Here is a 22822-nt window from a genome sequence, read left to right on the forward strand (position 1 = left end):
AAGGTTGTTATTGAGTATTGTTACATGTTAAGTTTGGGTAATGCAAAGTAGGAAAAAGACATTTTGAAAATCAGTTGGATTAGCGACGTTTTAGGGGGAAAAGCCACTAAAGGGGTACATAATTATCGCATTTATGTGTACAAAACGCCGTTAATGAACATGATTTTTTGCGGCATTTGTATGTAAAACACCACTAAAGAACATGACATTTTGCGGCATTTGTATGTGAAACACCACTAAAGAACATGACTTTTTACGACATTTGTATACAAAACATCATTAAAGAACATGACTTGTTGCAACGTTTGTTAACATAAAATGCCGCTAACACTTATGGCGTTTGTTTAGCCAGTACTTATTGTGGTTTTTTTTGTGCACAATAAGTATTTTAGCGGCACTTTAAAACGCGACTATAGGCTTATAACTTTTAATGGTAAATGGACTCAACAAAGCAACACTATATAGTTGGAGGACTATTTTATAACTTTTAATAATTAAGGACTTAATAAAGTAGTACCCTATAATCGGGGACCATTTGTGTACTTTACCCAATAAATTATTATGTTCTTATATATTATACGGAACAATAATGTGATATGATATAATAATAGTTTTAGTACCTAAAATCTTGACAATTCATCAATTTGATCTTAATCCAAAACAATTTCATAAATTCAACCCGTCATATTTAAAAATGTTGTCATTTAAGTATTTGCTTTTCTTCTAAATTGCTTATTTTTCTCTCATAAATGTTACTTTCCTAATATAATAACAATATAACATTAACTTATTGTTGATTTATGGCAGAATACCATTACCCAACTAGTACACTGATTTGATGGGCTTGTTTAATTTGATAATATCGTAAATGGACTAAATTGATAGAATCTTTAAATATGAATGATTAAATTTATTGAATTATTTTAAATTAGGATCCATTTGGTTGGGAAAAACATTAAAATATTTTTCCCGTTTTCTAGTGTTTGGTTCCATAAAATAGGAAAGTCTAATGGTGTGTTTGGTGGGGGAAATGTGAGATTCCCATGGGAATGAAATCCACATTTCCCGTTTGGTTGGCCGGGAATGTCATTCCCGGTAATGTTATATTATCAATAGTGGATTTTTTGGGGTATATTACCGGAAATGTTATTATCTCCCTTCCCTTAAGTATTATTGGATTACCGGCGTTTTGGATTAAAATGCCCTTAAATTTTTTTTCAAAAATATCATTCTTCTTTCATTGAATAATAAAAATTCTACGAATATTAAATTACAAATTTATCCTTAAACTATTTTAGATTTACAAAAAGTCTATAATTAAAATTTTATATGAAGTTCAAGGGTTAAAATAAATGTTTACCCTTTCATTAATCCTTTTTATATTTTCAATTTTGTAAAAAAATATAATTTTAGAATTTAAATTTTTAAAGAAAATATATAAATATTTTTCCAATTGTTAAAAAAACAAATATATAATAAGGACAATTTGGTTAAATATACATTCAAATAATATTTTATTCTTTTAACCAAACACGATAATCTTCCTTCCTGTTAAGTCAACCAAACACAAAATACAACATTATGAGTAATAATATTTTTTCATTTCCCACTTAACTAAACGCACACTAATGATTTAGTTCCACTCCACCATAAAATGACTTACCGTTTGAAGAATGGTAAGTCATTTTCCCTTCACACAGTCCTTTCATTTCCCCTTCCCTCTCTCCACACCGAAAATTCTCGTGATCCAGTGGCTCCTTCTCACCGGCGAGGCGGACGGTCATCTTCTCACCGGAGATGATACTACCTGTAGTAAAGCTAGGGACTCTCGCTTTAAAAACCGCTTGCAAACCCATTGCTAATCGTCTCAAGAAAGAGGCTAGTTTACATCCCAGAATCCGCCAATTCATCATCAATATTGCCCAGGTTCTCTCTCTTTTCTATATCTCTTTCCCTTTTTGATTATTATCAATTTATCATGTCTGGGTTCTCCCCCTGTTGATTTCGTGTTCGCATTCTTTCCTCTGGATTGAGCGAGCTAAAATTCTCCCCCTGATTGTTCTTTGTTCTCATTGAAGTTTGCAGATTGCTCATAATAGGTTCAACCGAAGCGTTCGTTTTACCAATTGGATATGTTTTTCCTAAAATTTGATTGATTTCTGTTCGATTTCTGCCGGTTCAGATGCTAATTTAAGCGGTAATAAAACACATGTGAGAGTCCTTCATGTATTCTTTTTTAAAAATAAAATTTTTATGTGGTTTTGAATAGGAATGAATTGTTGGAAGTTTGATTTACTGGAAAAAAATCGATTAATTCTTAATTCGGTTTTTGAATTAGATTAATGTCTATTATTTCAGCTCTAATCAAGTTTTATGATGCTTATTTTTCTTTATTGTTCAACTGTTAATGAAATATAGTATGATAAATTTCCCTTTTAACTTTATTTCCTGTGAAAACTGTAGCTCACAGATGAATCAACACTTTTTTAAGGTTTCCTGTAAAAACTATGATAATATGATATGATTTTTTGTGTTGGAATTGTGCTAACATCAAAGGGTATAGTCTTGCACAAATAAATTTTATCATTTCTAATGAATTCGACTGATATTGCATATAGCTAAGGAGATTAAATAGGTTTAGTGGATGTTTTAAGTTTTACAAATCTTGCTAGCCGATGACAGTTACGTAGTAGTATATGTTGACTGCTTGATGTGCTGGGTTCTGATTTGTGCAAATTATCTTGATATTTGCAAGTAGGTGGATCACTCTTGTTGGTGTCTTTTGTTTAGTAATAAAATTTGTGATTGCGATACACTTCTTGGTTAACTTCACTGGCCAAATCCAAGCCTTATGTGATAATGGGATGTAGGAGCAAGATACATTAGTTGCAATGTTCCGTTGGATGGTAATCAATTACTCCTCTTTGGATGAGGAGAAAGCTGTCAAGGCTGCTGCTGATCTTCTGGGGGAGCTCTTCGTGTTCACGGTACTTTCACTGTTTAATTTTACTACTCTGGCATCTTGTTCAAACTTACCACTAGGGTCTGTAATTACAATTCCTCCCATCTAGAGTTTGGGGTCATTTCTTTCACTGAAAAAACGAGTGCTAAAAAGCAGAGCATCTTTACTATTTTTTTAAAAAGGTTGTTCTTTATTTTTCACTGATTTAGGTTCAGTTTGCCTAAAGTTCTGATGTAGCAAATGAATGGACAAATTGAAAAGGCTGGTTGGTTTGGTACATGAACCCTACTGATGAATGGTCTGAATTTTCAGCTTCATTAGTCTAGTTGCCATGGCTTTATGAAGATCGAAGATGAAAATTTATTCCTGAGTATTTCATGGTGTTGTGTTGAAACTAAAGCATTTATTTGCTTTAAATTGACCTAGGAACACATAAACACATACCAATGACTTTTAGGTTCTATGATCATCCAGCTCCTAGTAGGAAACAATACTCTCTTTACACTTAATGATCCACAAGCCCTACTATGGCCATAAGATCGAGTATAGTCGAAAAGGGCATATGAACGAGAGGATGCTCTCACATTGAATCCTCTTATTGTTAACAGTGAGTTCCCACCACAAGCAAACTTCTAAGAAAATATCCTTTCACATTAGACAGCTTGGAAAGATGCTAATAGCTTTTAGGGTGAATAGAAACTCTGGGACACGGAAAATCACTTCACTGTTTTTGGTTGATGAATTTTACTCTCATACTTAGCTTAAGGGTGAAGCACTTTTACTGATACACTTTCCCACCTCTAATTCTTACATGGCTTATTGAACCAAAACTTTGCGTACTTAAACTGTATCTCTCTATAGGTTGCAGGAGCTGCTGTTATTTTTGAGGTACAAAGGAGCTCCAGATCTGAAGCAAGAAAAGAGGAGCAGCGCAAACAAGAATTGGAGGTATTTGTTTATCTCTGATAGATGTTACTACGCTAATGGATCCTTCTCTCTCATTCACTCATCTGTTTTATTGTTTGATTGAGTAAATCTCTCCACAATCTTGTTGACTTTCAAGGTGATTAGTGAAGATACTAATTTTTTACCCATTTTATTTATTTATTATTATTATTATTATAATTATTATTATTATTATAATTATTATATATATTATTATATATATTAAAAAAATAATAATAATAATTACAAACCGACCCAAACCCTAGCTCCCAACCGCCGCTTCCAGTGAGTTCCAGCCGCCCCACGTCTACACTGCCGACACCTCCACTTCCAGATGTCTAAGCCCGCCGTTGCCATGAAGCCACACACGTTGAAGCCCTATGGTGAGTCACCACCATAGCTATGGTGACTCACCAAAGCTTCCCTCTTGGGACTGGTCCGATCCGAGCACTGTGGTGGCTATAAAAAGCCACCACCAAACCTGAAAAAGGAGGAGGAAGAAGGAAGGAGAGAAAAACGGAGAGACAAAAACAAAGAGGGACCACAGCAAGCCAACACAGAACAACCCAACAGTCAAATATCGAAAGAGAAGGGAAGAGAGAAACTTACCGAGGAAACTGCAGTCATCAGAGTCTCCTCGTACCATCGGAAAGTCGAGAGTCAAAGGTAAAAAACCTTAGATCTAGGTCGATCTAAGGGGATTTAGGGTAAAAGGAGGTTGGATTTGGCCTTTAGGAGTTGAGATCTTTAATTTGGTGTAGTTTGGTAATCTCCGGCTACCGGAGACGGCGGCCGGCGGCGGCGATCGTCGCCGGAAACGGAGACCGGTTCTCTTCTCTGGTGAAGGAAAATGAGAGCTTCTCTCTCTGTAGAGAGAGAAGCAAAACCAGACAAAATGAAACAATAGCCCAAGGGAGGCCGTCCGTTTGGGTATTAATACCCTCATCAAAACGACGCCGCTTTGATGAGGGGTACCTGTGTAATTTGGTAAAGGTTAAACCCTTTCCGCAGCCATCCTAACTTGTAATCTTTACATTTTAGTCACTAAATCAAATTTATAATCCTTTTAATTTGGTCTCTAAATTTTATTTTTTTATATTTTAGCCCTTAACCGTATTTATAAATATTTAGGATAAATAACATATTTAGTCCCTTAATTTTAATAATTAATATTTTAATCCCGAGTTTATATTTTTAATTTATTTTAATCTAATATCCGAATTTTATATAGTTTTGTTTTAGTCACTAAATTAATAAAATAAGAAAATAGCATGTTTAATCCCTATAATTTTTGATTAATTATGAATTAGATTTTTAATCTTAATTTTACTATATTTTAGTCACTAATTTTAAATGTTTTCATTTATTTTACTGCTTTTAAATATATTGTTCTTATTGTATTTTTATTGTTTTATTTGTTTATATATTTAAATACTTTTATTATAATTATATAGTTATAAATATATATAATAATTAGTTATATATATTTTTAATAAATTATTTTAATATTTATTTTTCAATATCGAAGAAAAGGGTAGTCTTAATACAACTGGATGTCCTATTCTAGTATTTTAAAATTAAATATTATAAAAAATATTATTTAATTAAATATCAAAGAAAAGAACTGTCTTAAGGCACCTAGAAGTCCTTTTCCAATATTTTTAAATAAATAAACATTTTTATAATTTCGAAATAATAAGATTATAAATTAAATATATTTTGAAATTTTTAATAGAGACAATTTATAATTAAAAAGTACCAATTTTGGGCGTTGTAGGGGTGCTAATCCTTCCCTAAACGTAACCGACCACGAATCCCTTTTTATTATTAAAAAGAACGAATTTTTGGTTATAAACGCAGATCAGTTCATTTTTAATTGATGTTTTCTTAAAACTCTTTTAAAAAAATAATATTTAGGTATTCGACCTACCTGACCCAAAAGGCCGATGGCGACTCCCAAATTATTTTCAAAACCATTTATTCACATCAATTTTCCCGCCAAGTATAATATTTCGTGCCCGGACGAAAATCGGTTACGACAGCTTGGCGACTCCGCTGGGGACTGGTCAAACTTTAAAACTAATTATTAATTGCCTCTATCAATTAGAAAATTAAAAATTCATATATTTAATTTTTAATTCTTTCTTTTCAAAATTTTTATATATATACTTATTATTTTCATAGTATTTATATATTTTCTTATTAATATTTCATTTTATTTGCAAGTATTTTATTTCATTATTTGTCTGTTAGAGGTTTGAACATTTCTCCTCACACACAACACTTGCATTACATAAAGCTCTATAATTGAGTTTGTCCCTTTTAAGTGGGAGTGAAAGCGACGTCTTCGTGAGAATTTATTCTCCGTGTCAGACCTAGCAAGTAACTTTCGGGGTTCATATGCTTTTTGTCTTCGTGAGAATTTATTCTCCGTGTCAGGCATAGAGAAATGTGTCCCCTCGAATTGAACTCAGTCTGCTTAAGTCTGTAGTGGACTATGATTGAGGGTTGGCAGCCCAAAAGGGCATCAACAAGGACAATTCGAGTACCTTTACTCCTAGAACTAAAACTCTGCATATAATAAACCCTAGAAATTCACCTGATCTAAGACAATACTGAACCTCTGTTCATAGGTATACACAAAGGAGAAATAAGCTCTAGCTTTTAATTTATTTTATTTCCTTTTCTTTTTTCTGAATAAATGCATGCGAACTAGAAATCATGCAGTTATGTTAATTTTTCCAAATAAAGCATGGAACTAGAAAGCATGAGGTTAAGATTTATACATTGATAGATAGATTTTTATAGTTGGTACTAACTATTCTATTTTTTCTTATTTTTTTCATGCATGTTACATTGCTCTAATCTGTTCATATTGATTTCTTTTGTTTGCATTACATGATCATGGCATAACCAAAAGGTGTTGGCTTGAAAGACTGTTCACCATATTGGAAAGAAATCGTAAATGGACAAAAAGTTTTATGATCAAACAAAATATGATACGACCAAGGAAAGACATCCTGAAGAAATTACGAGGATCGAGGGAAGTTCTGCACACAGAGAACCGGTTATATTAATACCAAAAGTAATCCATAAAGATTCTGCCAGATTGATACCAAAAGCAGTCTATGGTAAGAGTATCAGTCGGGACATTCAGAGTAGTGGAGATTTTTATGAAGCTCAAGCATGTTATTTGAAGGACTTGAACGACCAAAACGAGAAATTAAGCACAGAAATGAAAACCATGCATGAAGATTTTCAGAAGATCAGTCAAACCTTTCAAAATGCTGGCCTAGGAAGTACCCCAGAAGAATGGATAACAGGGGTTACCAAGCTGAAAAAGAACTGCAACATATATGAAGATCTTGTTCAAGAACTTCTTGGACAGAAAAGATCTCTTACAAGGGAAAATGAGCAACTCCGAGAAGTGACACAGAAAATGAAAGAGAATATCATAGAAGAAGTTGCAGTCCAGACAAGCAATATGGTTCTTAAATGATAGATTTAGTTGATTTTATAAGGAGATGAAGCAGACTGAAGACTCAACTTTTTGAGCATGAATGGAGACTAATTTGGCTTTGGAGAAGTTAGGAATGAAATATATCCCTACATGTAAAGTTTTGTTTGATGTACCGAAACTTTTGCGTTCAATGAAATCTGTTCTAAGATGATCACTCTTGAGTAACACCTTTTCATACATGCTTTTGTATTTTGCAATTGTACATTTTTACGTTTGTATTTACATTTACATTTTTAAATTTACATCATGCATTAAAACATATTTAATTAAATAATAATGTTTATTTATTTTCAATATCAAAGAAAAGGACAGTCTTAATATAACTGGATGTCCTATTCTGGTATTTTAAATAATTTACATTTACATTTTTACATTCACATATTTACATTTGCATTTGGCATTTGCATTTTTTATGTCATAATACATTAAAACAATCATTCATTAAAATAAGGATTTCAAACGAAGTGATCTTGGTTTTTCCTTGAATCAAGAACGCTCAGCACGACACAAGAAAAATGTCTAAAGAAACTGAAGATAGGCTAGCCAAATTTGAGATAAAGCAGAAAGAAATACAAGAGGAATTGAGGAGCAAGTTGGTACAAATCGAAGCTAATTCTCAGATCGATCTATTGAACAATATGAAAGAAATGATTGATAAGCATTTGACTGCTGGAAAGAGTCTTGTTGAAAACCCCACAAATTCTTTGGGTGTTACACCTGTTCAGATTCCTGAGTTCACCTCTGTACCCCAGGAAATTCAGTCACCAATTTATTTTGCTGTTAAGAACTCACCATATCAAGCTGGAGCATCATTCCCCACTAATTGTCCTACTATTTCTGAGTTGGAGCCTGATGAATTTTGTAATAAGGTCATTGACCTAAACAAATCAGTTGAGAAGGAAAAATTCACTCAACGACTGGAAAATATAGAAGAGGTGATAAAATCTATAGAGACAGTTGAGTCATTTTATGGGTTTGATGCCAAAGAACTAAGTTTGGTCCCTAGCCTGGTTATTCCACCAAAGTTCAAGGTTCCAGATTTTGAGAAGTATAATGGGACCACATGCCCTTCATATCATATCACTATGTATTGTCGTCGTATGGCTGGCTATGTAGAAAATGAAAAGTTGTTGATCCACTGTTTCCAAGACAGTTTATCTGGGTCTGCATCCAGATGGTATAATCCACTAAAACGTACTCAAATACGTTCTTGGAGGGATTTAGCTCAAGCTTTATTGGGTCAATACAAGCACATGACTGATATGGCATATGGCCCCTGATCGAACAATGTTGCAAAGCATGAATATGAAGTGCAATGAAAGCTTTCGACAATATTCACAACGATGGAAAGACGTTGCTTCTCAAGTACATCCACCATTGACTGAAAAAGAGTTCACTACTTTGTTCATCAGCACATTAAAATTTCCTTATGTTAATCACATGATAGGGGTTGTCCCTAATAATTTCTCTGACATCATCATAAGTGGAGAAATCATCGAAATGGCTATCAAGAATGGCAAGATAAGAGGCTCTGACAATACTAAAGTCAAGAAAGAAGCTGGGGTTAATTCAATGAGATCTTATTCAGTTAAACATGGTGCCAAACCTTATAGAGTGATCAAGAAGAAAAAGAATGTGCATGGATTTCAAGTTCCTCCCTTCCACTGTTCGAGTGAAAAATTGCATCCAAAAATGCTCTCAACCAGATCAATTACTCCACAACTTGATCAATCACAATGGCCTCCAAATGAGAATTGGACCTATAAGGAAGTTCCTTGGATAAATCAGACTATAATTCCAAATTGTTCAACTAAGGTTCCTGGTAACCTTAAGGGAAATTTCCAAGACCCTTTAGAGCAAGCAATTCAAAAATGCAAGATAAAAGAAGGGGTTAAGGTTCAATGTTCAGAAACCATTGTTGCAACAAAAATTAATATAACCAAATCCTACGAAGAATATCAGGCACAAGAAAATGGGAAAAGAAATCAAAAGGCTCCCATGGATGTAATTCGAGATTGGCCTATAGGTCTAAGAAAGAATGAGGCAAACATAACCCAGAAGACACCTCAGATACCTATATCAGATTTTCCGAAAACCAGTAAGGCAAGGGGAAACTTAAGGAGTCTGGTTAATACTACCCCAGTTATAGCTGAAATGAGCATTCAGAACCCCCTCAATAACGTGAGAGCATTCATTCGTTCAGAACGATCAAAGAAAGTGATAGCCTCGCGAGCGAGAAAAACTCTAAAGGTGTTTCAAGAATCTATCTCAGACCTGTACCCTCATTTTGTTAAAGGTCAATACATTACACCAAGATTGGTGAAGGTGTCACCAATGCCTTATGCTCATTGCTATGATCAAAATAGCTTCTGTAATTTTCACTTGGGAGTATCTGGACATTCAACAGGGAATTATTGGTCACTGTTAAAGGAAATAGAGACGCTCGTCGATAAGGGAGTCTTGACACAAGAAATGATCAAGAAATGGGGAGCAAATAAGGATAAAAATCCTGGGCCAAGTACACACCCAACAATAGAGGAGTAATGATGCATAAACAAGTGGAAGTATTATTTACCATTGTAGTACCTTTCTACTTTCAGCATCTTGTTTGAACTTGTTTTTTTTTTGTTTCTTTCTCCGCCTTTTGTGCAAAAAAATAAATTGTGTTGCTTTTATGGTTATGAGCAAAGAATCAAGTTTTAATATTGAGATTATTGAGTATCAAGTAGATTAAATATTCTTTTAAATTTGCAAGAGTTATAGATCTATTGGCAAGTGATAAAATTATATCTTCCATATCCCATCCAACACCAATTACTCGACCTTTACCAAAACCAAATCCTGACACTACATTTATCTGAGACTCTGAAGAAATGTTTCTACCTGTTTTTGAGACACAAACTCTAGATGTTTACCTTCTCGGGTAGAGTCGATTGATTGATGATACTACCTTCCACCATATACATGACTTTATAAGTCACACATTTGTCCTTCCAAATACAAAACCATCATAAACCAAAAGACATCAAAAGAACCAAACTTTCAACTATTCGTGAATTTTACTGCAAGAAGAGACGAGATGAGGCATCATGGACCAACTCATTGATGATAATTTCGAGTGATTAGGGCATACTCAAAGAAGAAGGGGAAAGTGATTGATTGAAATAAATATATCATGCATTAATTACATTTTTTTCTTGTAAATAAAGTTAATCTTGAATATTAATCCCCCTGTGGATACCTCTTTTTACAAAGGTTTCTGTGTATGAGATGATGAACGGCATTGTTTCATTTATCTTATATATATATATATATATATATATATATCCTTTGTTGTCCCCATTTGAGCATGAATAATTTTTCTTCTAATTCAACCCTAACCAAGGATCACCCTCTACATTGGGGGGCAAAGTAAAGGATATTGGCTCACAAGAATAAAGATTGTCAATACAGTTTTATTACGAAGACAAGTTTCCATGAAGTCATGAAAGTTTTGAACTACAAAGTATGTCAAATACAGAGTGCTTGAAGATCAATCCAATCAAGAATAATGGAAAAACTCCAAAATGCAAAAGAAGGAGGTGCTCAAAGCAATTGAAGTATTATACTCATCCAGCAAAGAAAGAAGAAAAAAAAAAGAAAAAAAAAGAAAAAGGAAAATTGAATCAAGATGGGTGATTTATTGAGCCTCAAGTTACAAGGTTGATCAAGTACAAACAAGAAGAGCAAGAAATGCTGGAGATATGAGAAAATGGAAATGAATCCAAAATTTGGCAGTCTTGAGGGATCCAGTTGATGGAAAATTCCCCAGCAAGGCAGATCCAAGTCAAACAAAACAAGATTGATGGCATCAGAATGAATTGATCCTTGGTTTGATGACCCTTAAACACTTATTTGGGCCTTTTTATCCCTTTTTTCATAACCATAAGCCATGGCCTACGTTACGTACATGAAAAGTCCATTTTAATCGTACATGGATTTCTAAGTAAAAGAGAATATCTTCATAATTCATTCCGCCTCTCAAGATTGATTTTTATTTGCAAAAATTGGTTTTTAAAATCTTTAATGCATGATATGAAAAATGAATAAAGGGGGGTTCAAGATGTAAATTTTTAAATAACATATTGAAACCAAATGAGGATTCGAGTTGAAAACCTGAAAAGACGGCTCGAATATTGAATGGTGCAACAACGACATAAGAGACGATCTTAAGCTCTTAATGAAGCACCACACATCTCAAAAACGTTTCTGAGATTCTGGAAACGAGAAGCATCTCTACAAGATGAGCATAACAACCATTTCTTCAAGTTAGTGGAAGCCCGAAGCGACATATTGAACCAACTTGAAAGAACCTACTTTACCAAAATTAACCTACACCTCAAATCAATCAATAATTTTGACACTTGCCATAGGACTATGATTTTTGAATGATTTAAAAGTGTAGTTGATTTATTTGATATTCATTAAACTCATTGTTTATGATTCGATTATATTGTGAACCTGAAAGGGGTAATACTTTGCAAAATTCTTTCATTCTTCAATAAAGAAATGAGAAAAAACATTTTCAAACAGTACAGTCTCAAATGAGGAAGGTCCTTAAAGCAATTGTTGCTTATTCTACCTCTGTTGTAGAAAAAGAATGAACGAAGCCAGAAGAATGAAGCGCTTCACATTTTTGAAGGCAAGTGGCCCAAGAAGCCAGAAAGTCTGGAGAATTGAACTTGTGACACTCTCCTATGACATTAGCAATTCATCAAGAAAGATTATCGTTTATCTCATGCTGAGGGCGATAAGCATCACCAGAAAGATTATTTTCCCCAACCATCAATTCATGTTCTCTAGAAGATTACATCATAAAGCCATGAATAAGTCACTACCTGCACTCTGGTTATACCGTGATGCTGGCTCAAGTCTTGATACATTATTGCTACTTCTTCTATGCTGATCATTTTCTTTGTCAAGATGATATTCATTATGTCCTTCAGAAGATTGCTGAATTTGAATTTGAGGACTTATGGCACAAAATAAGACATTGGAACATAATCTACCCTTATAGGCCTTTTATATAGGGTAACATTGGTTACAGGATTCCAAAAGTTGAAGATGACAAATTTTACTGTCAACTAAACCGTTCCATAATTCGAAAAGAGTGGGATATATTGAAGCAGCAGAAGAGACAGTTTGTTGTAGCAATCATTGCAAGTAAATGCACCAACAAAAATCTTTAAGCCCATCACAATGATGTTTATTTCTTCCAGTAAGGTTGTTACGCTGGATGCCACTTACAACAAGGTCGAATTCGACAAAACTACTCATCAATTGCTCCAACCGATCATCATTCAGTTCTTGCACATCTGTTTTCAAAAGTATGCCAAGACAGTAAAAGGCAACTTCTGCATCATTGATCCTAGAGAAAAGAGACAGGACATTGATACCACCATGGAACATGTCTCTATACAGATCCTTGTGTATGGTTTTTAGGGAAACCTAGAAGCATTTCCACCTCATCAGATTCAAGTGGAACAATTTTATTCTTTTCAACCCATACCAGATTCCATTTTCAGCACTCATCAAGAACATACTTCTGGACACTCGAAGGTGGCTCATTGTCATAAGCTTCAAGAGCCTTACAGATCCTTTCTGTCAATTTGGCACTTCCTGTACATGTTTATAAACAGTTCAACTTTGTTCTTGGATCCCAGGAAGGCCATCATTTCTTTGTCAATGGAAAAGCATCAGCACATGGAGGAAGCAAAATAAGAGAAAATCTGTTCTCAATTGGCAGAATTATGAATATAGCCCTTTTCAGTGTAGTAGCATGAAAATGCTTCGAATCTACAAATTCTGGCTCTACATCGAATAAGTACTGTGATATTCCAGTCCAAACATTAACTGGAGCAAGTGCCATGTGCTCATAGTAGAAATAAGAAGACTCAATAGCATCTTCTGGAAGTGTTCTTTGAGTTATCTGATCTGGTTTGGTATGAACCTCAAAAACCAATCATTGGATTTTAAAGATGAATTTGCTCATAGTAAAAATAAGAAGATTCAATAGCATCTTCTGGAAGTGTTCTTTGAGTTATCTGATCTGGTTTGGTATGAACCCCAAAACCAATCATTAGATTTAAAAGATGAATTTGCTCATAGTAGAAATAAGGAGACCCAATAGCATCTTCTGGAAGTGTTCTTTGAGTTATCTGATCTGATTCGGTAGGAACCCAGAACCGATCATTGGAATTGAAAGATGAACTGCATGATCATCTTCATTAAGAAGCTTCTTTTCAAGCTTCCTCTGCTTCTTCCTTTTCCACAAATCATAGCCCAAGTTTCGCATTTGCTTGTAATTGGGATCATTGCATAATGGCTTCCTATCTTCTACCATAAGAAGTGCATCAGTAACCTTAGCCATTTGATCAGCACATATAAAATCTGTCAATTCTGCAATTGATGAATCTGAACCACATCTCTCCATGGTTATTGAAGCTTCAACCTCTGAGAATCCCATTTTTGTCAAGTATAACAGTTTATTCTCCTCATCAGAATCAGAATTCATGATTTCCTCGATATCAGAAGAACTATCAATATCTGTGAAATCATCATGAAAGATCGCTTCATAATCAGATGAGTTGTTATCAGGATCAACATGTTGCATGGGTGCGGATTTTTGATGAGCTTGTACCATTGTATATGTAGTCTTGCCATTGCATCAGATTACTGTTTGCATAAATTGGTTTCTCTCCCACAGAAAAGTATATTTCAGAGATGGCCTTCACTGAAAGATGATAAGCCACTGTGTCAGCCTGGAACGGATTACCAAGCTATTTTTACTACTCTGTCCGACTAAATCCCTCCAGATACAGAAAATGGTCACCTCATTCAGAAGACACATATCTCAGACGTTTCTGTCAGAATAATTGAGTACTTCTTAAGTTTGTGACAATATCAAGAGAATTTCTCCAGTTACTTGACAATATTATTGTTTAGTGACACCAAAATGAGAGTATTCAGGATAAACATATTTGGAGCACGAATAAAGCCACAAGTAACCACCACAGTGTATTGTCAAAATTGAACCTTGTAGGGATCATGACATTTCAGTCAAACTTATATTGAGAGTGAATCAGACAAATCTAGAGGGACATCTTGAGGGCCCATTTTCAACCAAAAATAGAATATTGGGACATTTTAAAGGCTCACAACAATATGAATATTTGGGCATTCTTGGAGGCTCATCTCAACAAGAAGTAATGTTGAGCACACTTTTAACATCTGTATCAGCAAATGTTGGGGCATTTTAAAGGTTCTTTCAGACAGATCCATGTGGGCATTTTGAAGGTTCAGATTAACAAGAAGCAAATGTTGGGGCATGCTGAAAGCCCATTTCAATCAGAATCAGAACTGTTGTATTAGCCAATGTTGGGGCATGCTGAAGGCCCACAACATCTTGTGTCAAGATCATTGACTTGAACAAATATTTCCAATGAGACAGAAAGGTGTGAAGAATGAAAATGGTGAAACAGTGATAATCGAGCTGACTATACATAACTGCTTCGTTCATCAAGCAGTTATATTATGATCATGTTGTTGAACAAATATCTACTCAGCAAGTATGGTTTCAAGTACCCAATCTTCTTAACCATGTATCACATGACAGCGTGTTCTTTGTTAAGCTACATCATGGTTGCATGAATAAAGATGGTCCCCATGCAGACTATTCGATCCAGGGTTCAGTTCCTCGAGATCTCAGCTTTGAATTTTGTATTCTCTGTGTCGGTGACAATTGAAAATATTTCTTTGAGATTTCCTGGCAGTTAGTTTCATACCATACTGTTGGAATTACGAAGCTGTTTTTCACAATAGTTTTCGCTTAATCGATGACATTGGAAAGGGAGACTCGATTCACTTATATTACTGTTATTCCCGTTGTTATTGGGGTTTTTATTGCCAGCCAGGAATGAACTGAATTTTTATCTATTTTGGGTTTTATCATGTGCGTTTCATCCCCAGCAGCAAGAATTCCACATATATCTTTCTGTACATGGATCCTATAGATGAAGTACTTCTACTTTCTACAATGCTCATTACAGAAGAAAACGTGATCAGTATTACATTTGCCCTTGCCCAGGATGATATAGAGATCAAGTTAGTGTCTCCTATTCAATTCGACACCAGCATTTTGTGAATTTGACCAACTATTTTTGGTCATACCAGTATTTCACCTGTATTCCCACTGAGTTTTGTTCTCAAGTGGTTTTGTGACATCATACAAAAACTTTGAAAACCATGCAAAGAGCTTTATTGACCAGCAATTCGAGCAGAAGCCTCAGGAGATGAAGAATTTGTTGTCAAATGTTTTACGAACCAGTGATTATGGTGTTAAACCAATGTTGTTATCATATGGTTTTCCTTTATTGATACAAGATGAAGATTTCTTTCCACAGAAGGAGAATTAAAATTTTAAACAGGAAACTAGTAGTACCAACTAAGGTTGAATGACATGTTGTTGTTAAGCATTTCGATATGATATGATCCAAGTTGCCTTATTTGAGATCTGATTATATATGGAAATATGAAAGGAATTGGAATAAATCTTCCTTATGATGTGTTTCAAGAGTTAAAACAGAACAGACTCTACTCCCAATTAATCATTGTTGAGTCAGGCATATCTACATCTACACTCTTCAAAGATGATAGATTCCCTTTTTAAAGATGACAGATTATCTTTTCAAAGATGAAAGCTTTATCAGATTTCTGCACAAGTCCAAGAAAAGAAAATTAGTTTTATCCAAGACAAAATAGGACATCAAGGTCATAGTTCTGACTACAGCAAGAGTTCCACAAATGAAACATTCCTTCAGAGACTTTCATGAAGCAAAGAAGACATAAAGATACAAGTTAATCAGATGATTCTGCAGAAATGCAAGCTCTACACTGATATCCAGAAGTGACCTTGACAATAAATGATGAAGTGGAGGAAAACCAAGTTCACCATTTTTGAAGCCAAATGAAGATTGCATCAACATTCATGCATCATATTTAGACATTTGCAAAATAGGAGCATTTTCATTCATTTTATCCATGTTGAATATTTGACAGGAATTTCAAAATTTTAGCAAAGATTCAAATCCATCATCTGATGGATCAGCTTTTCCAGAAAAAGTTCATAATTAGAAGAACTCATCTGAAGAAGGAAAAAGAAATTCATAATGAGAAGAATTTGTTCAACCTTTTGCTCAAATCCATCATCTGATGGATCAGCTTTTCCAGAGAAAGTCCATAATAAGAAGAACTCATCTGAAGAAGGAAGAAGAAGTTCATAATGAGAAGAATTTATTCAACCTTTTTCCCAAATCCATCACTTGATGGATCAGCTTTTCCAGAGAAAGTTCATAATAAGAAGAACTCATCTGAAGAAGGAAGAAGAAGTTCATAATGAGAAGAATTTGTTCAACCTTTTGCTCAAATCTATCACTTGATGGATTATCTTTTCCAGAGAAAGTTCATAATGAGAAGAACTCATTTGAAGAAGGAAGAAGAAGTTCATAATGAGAAGAACTTGTTCAACTTTTTGTTTGAATTCATCATTTGATGGATCAACATTGCCAGGTATAGTTCATAATGAGAAGAACTCGTCATCTGAAGAAGGAAGAAGAAGTTCATAATGAGAAGAATTTGTTCAACCTTTTATTCAAATCCATCACTTGATAGATCAGCTTTTCCAGAGAAAGTTCATAATGAGAAGAACTCATCTGAAGAAGAAGAAGTTCATAATGAGAAGAACTAATCTGAAAAAGAAGAAGTTCACAATGAAAAGAGCTTGTTCAACCTTTTGAATGACTCTATCACAGAAGGAAATAGGTCAACATCATCCCCAGCGGAAAGTTCATAATGAGAAGAACTCATCTGAAGAAAGAAGAATTTATTCAACATTGCCATCATAATCAAGTGAAGTCAAATAGATAAAAAAATTTATTATCTTTTCGTCTTTGCCCTATTCTTGTTAACACAAGAATGAGCAAAGAGGGGCAGCTGAAGATACTAATTTTTTACCCATTTTATTTATTATTATTATTATTATTATTATTATTATTATTATTATTATTATTATAATTATTATATATATTATTATATATATTAAAAATAATAATAATTACAAACCGGCCCAAACCCTAGCTCCCAGCCGCCGCTTCCAGTGAGTTCCAGCCGCCCCACGTCTACACTGCCGACACCTCCACTTCCAGATGTCTAAGCCCGCCGTTGCCATGAAGCCACACACGTTGAAGCCCTATGGTGAGTCACCACCATAGCTATGGTGACTCACCAAAGCTTCCCTCTTGGGACTGGTCCGATCCGAGCACTGTGGTGGCTATAAAAAGCCACCACCAAACCTGAAAAAGGAGGAAGAAGGAAGGGGAGAAAAACGGAGAGACAAAAACAAAGAGGGACCACAGCAAGCCAACACAGAACAACCCAACAGTCAAATATCGAAAGAGAAGGGAAGAGAGAAACTTACCGAGGAAACTGCAGTCATCAGAGTCTCCTCGTACCATCGGAAAGTCGAGAGTCAAAGGTAAAAAACCTTAGATCTAGGTCGATCTAAGGGGATTTAGGGTAAAAGGAGGTTGGATTTGGCCTTTAGGAGTTGAGATCTTTAATTTGGTGTAGTTTGGTAATCTCCGGCTACCGGAGACGGCGGCCGGCGGCGGCGATCGTCGCCGGAAACGGAGACCGGTTCTCTTCTCTGGTGAAGGAAAATGAGAGCTTCTCTCTCTGTAGAGAGAGAAGCAAAACCAGACAAAATGAAACAATAGCCCAAGGGAGGCCGGCCGTTTGGGTATTAATACCCTCATCAAAACGACGCCGCTTTGATGAGGGGTACCTGTGTAATTTGGTAAAGGTTAAACCCTTTCCGCAGCCATCCTAACTTGTAATCTTTACATTTTAGTCACTAAATCAAATTTATAATCCTTTTAATTTGGTCTCTAAATTTTATTTTTTTATATTTTAGCCCTTAACCATATTTATAAATATTTAGGATAAATAACATATTTAGTCCCTTAATTTTAATAATTAATATTTTAATCTCGAGTTTATATTTTTAATTTATTTTAATCTAATATCCGAATTTTATATAGTTTTATTTTAGTCACTAAATTAATAAAATAAGAAAATAGCATGTTTAATCCCTATAATTTTTGATTAATTATGAATTAGATTTTTAATCTTAATTTTACTATATTTTAGTCACTAATTTTAAATGTTTTCATTTATTTTACTGCTTTTAAATATATCGTTCTAATTGTATTTTTATTGTTTTATTTGTTTATATATTTAAATACTTTTATTATAATTATATAGTTATAAATATATATAATAATTAGTTATATATATTTTTAATAAATTATTTTAATATTTATTTTTCAATATCGAAGAAAAGGGCAGTCTTAATACAACTGGATGTCCTATTCTAGTATTTTAAAATTAAATATTATAAAAAATATTATTTAATTAAATATCAAAGAAAAGAACTGTCTTAAGGCACCTAGAAGTTCTTTTCCAATATTTTTAAATAAATAAACATTTTTATAATTTCGAAATAATAAGATTATAAATTAAATATATTTTGAAATTTTTAATAGAGACAATTTATAATTAAAAAGTACCAATTTTGGGCGTTGTAGGGGTGCTAATCCTTCCCTAAACGTAACCGACCACGAATCCCTTTTTATTATTAAAAAGAACGAATTTTTGGTTATAAACGCAGATCAGTTCATTTTTAATTGATGTTTTCTTAAAACTATTTTAAAAAATAATATTTAGGTATTCGACCTACCTGACCCAAAAGGCCGATGGCGACTCCCAAATTATTTTCAAAACCATTTATTCACATCAATTTTCCCGCCAAGTATAATATTTCGTGCCCGGACGAAAATCGGTTACGACAATTAGCTTTTAGTACTGAACACCGATGGGTTCAATCTTGCGATGATGCACTTTGAGGTGATTAATTTTTTACTCATGGTGCGTTTGTGCAATGATGCTTGTTGTCATCATTGCTTGGTTTATTATAACTCGTCGTTTTTCCATTGTCTACTGTTTAGGCAATGAAACAAAAAGATGAAGATCTAGCACGAGAAGTTGAGCTGCTTAAACAAAAAATTGAAGAGCTGGAACCAAGCGACCAAAGGAATTCTATTAGATAGTTCAAATGTTTTTTCACCATTGATTTAGATATATAGTAATTCATGTTAAAATAGTTAAAATAGATAAATAAATTGTGTAATTTTAGTGAGAGGGAATTCTAAATATGCTGCTTTTATTGCAAATGCAGTGCAAATGTTCATTATTTTACCTCCAAGATTTTCTCTATTAAAAAAAATACTCTGTTGTGAGTTTGAGCACACTGTAATATCTTATGATTTAGGGATTTAATTTGATGCATATATAATTGTATATTACGGTTGAATATTATTGTTGTTTTAATGTTATAAACCTTTTAATTATATATTTTGACACTATTGTTATTATTATTATTATTACAATGTTATGTACTATTGTTTTAATGTGGTGTACTATTAATTAAACCTACATAATATTTATAAACTTTTATAATATATTTTTATATTATTAATATTAATTCAAATAAACCTACATAATATTAATTATACATTGAAATTCATTTCTAAAAATACAAATGAATAAACATCATGGAGATTTTAACCTAAAATAGTGTATTTATAACACAATCAACATAAATTATTAATATTATCTAAAATTTAGTTTGATGTACTAATAAGATACATATTTTTATAAAATATCATTATTTAAAAATAAAATGAGCCTTTAAAACTAAGGTAAATAATAAAAACATATTGAATATGTAGGCTTCTTTATTAAAAACAGATTCTAAAAACTGTTTTTAGAAAAATTAACCAAAAAGTGTAAAACATTTTACAATGTACCATCCAAACACTGGAAAATATTTTCTGAAAAATGTTTTCCAGAAATGTAATTCATTTTCAAGATTTTATTTTTTGGAAACTGTTTTCAGTAAAACAAACGAATACTTAATAAAAAACTAATAAAATACATAAGTATTAAGACTAAAAATATATATTAGACGCTCATCTCAATTTTAAGGATAAAATAACTTATTTATAATAATATTTTATTGAATGATATAATTATAATTTAAAAACCAACTTATCTATTATTAGACCTATAATTGAGCGATCTCATGTTTAGTTTTAGTTTACCCTTTAGTTATTAAGCATATTAAGAAAGTCGGTTTCTTTTCTTTTTTTTAATCACACGTTATTCTCTTCGTAACAAGGAAAATGCATTATAAGTTGTATTTTTCATTCCAACTTTCAGAATTTTTTTTTAAAATTATAATTTAAATATTTCTAGTATTATCAGCATTATCAACCAAGCAGCATATGCACTAAAGATTAAAAATAATATTAAACAATTATTTATTGAAAAGGTAAATTATTGATAAAAAATAAAAAATAAAAACAGAAAGTAAATATTAAGTAGTACCCCTAAATTTATCCGTTTTGGTATATTTTTGTTTTTTCCCCCTTTATAAAGAAGGGCGCACAGTTTTAGGCATATGATCTATCGCCACATGCTTCTCTTTTCTCCATAAAAACAAATTTTGAAAAAGAAATTATCTTATAATAATTATAAATTAAGAAACACTTCGGTTAACAACTAAAAATAATGTAGTATTTTTTTTATTAATTAAGATGGTTACAAATAATAAAATATGTACTAAAAATCTTTAATTATTTAACAATAAACGTTTAAATATCTTACAGTCTCTGGTGCTCGAACTTAAGACATCTAGAAATAACAATAATTCTTTTAACCACTTAAGTAACTTGATTAACTTCGCCATTGATGCCAATAATGTTGATACCAGCATAAAGGCAGGCTTTGTATTGGGAGTCGATGATGTCCCGACCGAAGGCCTTATCCGCACCAACACCGCAGTAGTAAGGTCCCTATGAACCCCCAAAATCATTCCCAGTTATTTGCAGAACTCGGACCTTAAAAAAGGGAGATAAAAATGGTTTACCTGAGGTCCAGGATAACCACCGGTAGGCCATCCGATCGGCCATTTCACGTCCTTTTTCAGCAGAGTATACTCTTTCTCTATCCCATACCAGGGCTCTTCAGCAAGAACTTGAGGGTGGCTAAATATTTTGGCTGCATTGTATCTGTTATTTGTTGGAATTGGTTCACCAGCAGGAGTATAGGCATCACACATCACCGGCACATTTAGGAACAAAACATGGCTTTAAGTTGAGTTCTGATTCATTCATGTACGTGCAATTTAAGGGACATACCAGAATGTTTTTGCCCCTTCTGAAGGGATCCTTGAATGTTGCTTGTGGACTGTTTTCAGAAACAAAAAGACATGAAGACTTATACATACATACATGCATATATATATATATATATATATATATATATATATATAACAATCAAATTATGGAAAATGAGAAATGGAAGAGGCATACTATAAGATGACTTCACTGTCTTCCCCAAGAGCTTGGCCTGTGCTTGAACCATCATAATTCCATTTTGGAAGCTTTTTAGGATCATATACTGGGGCAGGAAGAGTCTGTATGTATGTCCCCATACAAATCATAAACAAAAAATACTAATCAAAAGCGAATGAATAGATGTGATATAGTTATAGATTTACCCTGGCTTTTCTTCTAAGGTCCATCCCAGACCCACCAATCCTGCAGTGTCCCACAATTCATCACATAGATATAGCAGAAAGTGTTCAGTATTTAATCAACAACCAATATAAGACTCGGTTGTCTAGAAACGGAATCTGAATTTTATGTTAAGAGAACGAAACAACATACCATATATATATTCAGCAAAAATCTTGACGGTGGTGTCGGAGAGGCTAAGGTTAACAAGGTCTGAGAGCAACAAATCCTAGAGATGAAAGATGGTTGTACAGAGAAGGGTTTTTGGTTTCAACTATTTATAAAACCTCCAGGTGTCAACAGTTTGATGACATCAGACAAAAATATAGGGTAAAATCACCACCTATTAGTTATTTTCTGTTTGTCATCTAAATCATACTTAATAGTTCGTTTTGGTTATGTTTTGATCACTTATCGTTAAAAGAAATAACAATAATGTTGATGTACCACATGATTATATCATATCATGATTGAAAAATAATTAAAAAAAAGTATCAGGTCAATACCATTATTAATTTTTTAACGGATAGTAACCAAAATAGAACTAGAAATCTAAAACATAACATTATATATTATTTAAAAAAATAATTGTGACGAAAACAATATCATTATTGTTCAACCGACTGATATATTCCACTCATCTGAGAGCTACAATTTTCTACT

At 33.2% G+C, this 22822-nt stretch overlaps 2 protein-coding genes across 2 annotated transcripts; one reads left to right on the plus strand and one right to left on the minus strand.

Moving 5' to 3' along the window:
- Positions 1–1677: 1677 nt before the first annotated feature.
- Positions 1678–19719, plus strand: LOC120135583 (OPA3-like protein). The gene is made up of 4 exons (XM_039151846.1): positions 1678–1926; positions 2871–2987; positions 3824–3910; positions 19529–19719. Exons 1-4 carry the CDS (start codon positions 1798–1800, stop codon positions 19628–19630), a joined length of 435 nt encoding a protein of 144 aa, XP_039007777.1. The 5' UTR covers positions 1678–1797; the 3' UTR covers positions 19631–19719.
- Positions 19720–21304: 1585 nt separating this feature from the next.
- LOC120135584 (glutamine synthetase nodule isozyme-like) lies at positions 21305–22387 on the minus strand. The gene is made up of 6 exons (XM_039151847.1): positions 22316–22387; positions 22144–22184; positions 21956–22059; positions 21783–21830; positions 21511–21706; positions 21305–21436 (listed from the first exon to the last, which is right to left on the minus strand). Exons 2-6 carry the CDS (start codon positions 22165–22167, stop codon positions 21305–21307), a joined length of 504 nt encoding a protein of 167 aa, XP_039007778.1. The 5' UTR covers positions 22168–22184; positions 22316–22387.
- Between the last annotated feature and the right edge of the window lie 435 nt (positions 22388–22822).

Source organism: Hibiscus syriacus, unplaced genomic scaffold (genome assembly GCF_006381635.1).
Source record: "Hibiscus syriacus cultivar Baekdansim isolate YM2019G1 unplaced genomic scaffold, ASM638163v2 tig00110610_pilon, whole genome shotgun sequence".
NCBI classification, from domain to species: Eukaryota; Viridiplantae; Streptophyta; class Magnoliopsida; order Malvales; family Malvaceae; genus Hibiscus; species Hibiscus syriacus.

What these genes read in the sequence shown, in the direction of transcription:
- LOC120135583 (XM_039151846.1), top strand. Translation starts at nt 1,798, where the DNA reads ATGATACTACCTGTAGTAAAGCTAGGGACTCTCGCTTTAAAAACCGCT. An exon ending in GGGAGCTCTTCGTGTTCACG is followed by an intron (nt 2,988 to 3,823) that starts GTACTTTCACTG and finishes ATCTCTCTATAG; the next exon opens with GTTGCAGGAGCTGCTGTTAT. An exon ending in AGCGCAAACAAGAATTGGAG is followed by an intron (nt 3,911 to 19,528) that starts GTATTTGTTTAT and finishes TCTACTGTTTAG; the next exon opens with GCAATGAAACAAAAAGATGA.
- LOC120135584 (XM_039151847.1), bottom strand. Translation starts at nt 22,167, where the DNA reads ATGGACCTTAGAAGAAAAGCCAGG. An exon ending in ACCTTAGAAGAAAAGCCAGG is followed by an intron (nt 22,060 to 22,143) that starts GTAAATCTATAA and finishes ACATACATACAG; the next exon opens with ACTCTTCCTGCCCCAGTATA. An exon ending in AGAAGGGGCAAAAACATTCT is followed by an intron (nt 21,707 to 21,782) that starts GGTATGTCCCTT and finishes CCTAAATGTGCC; the next exon opens with GGTGATGTGTGATGCCTATA.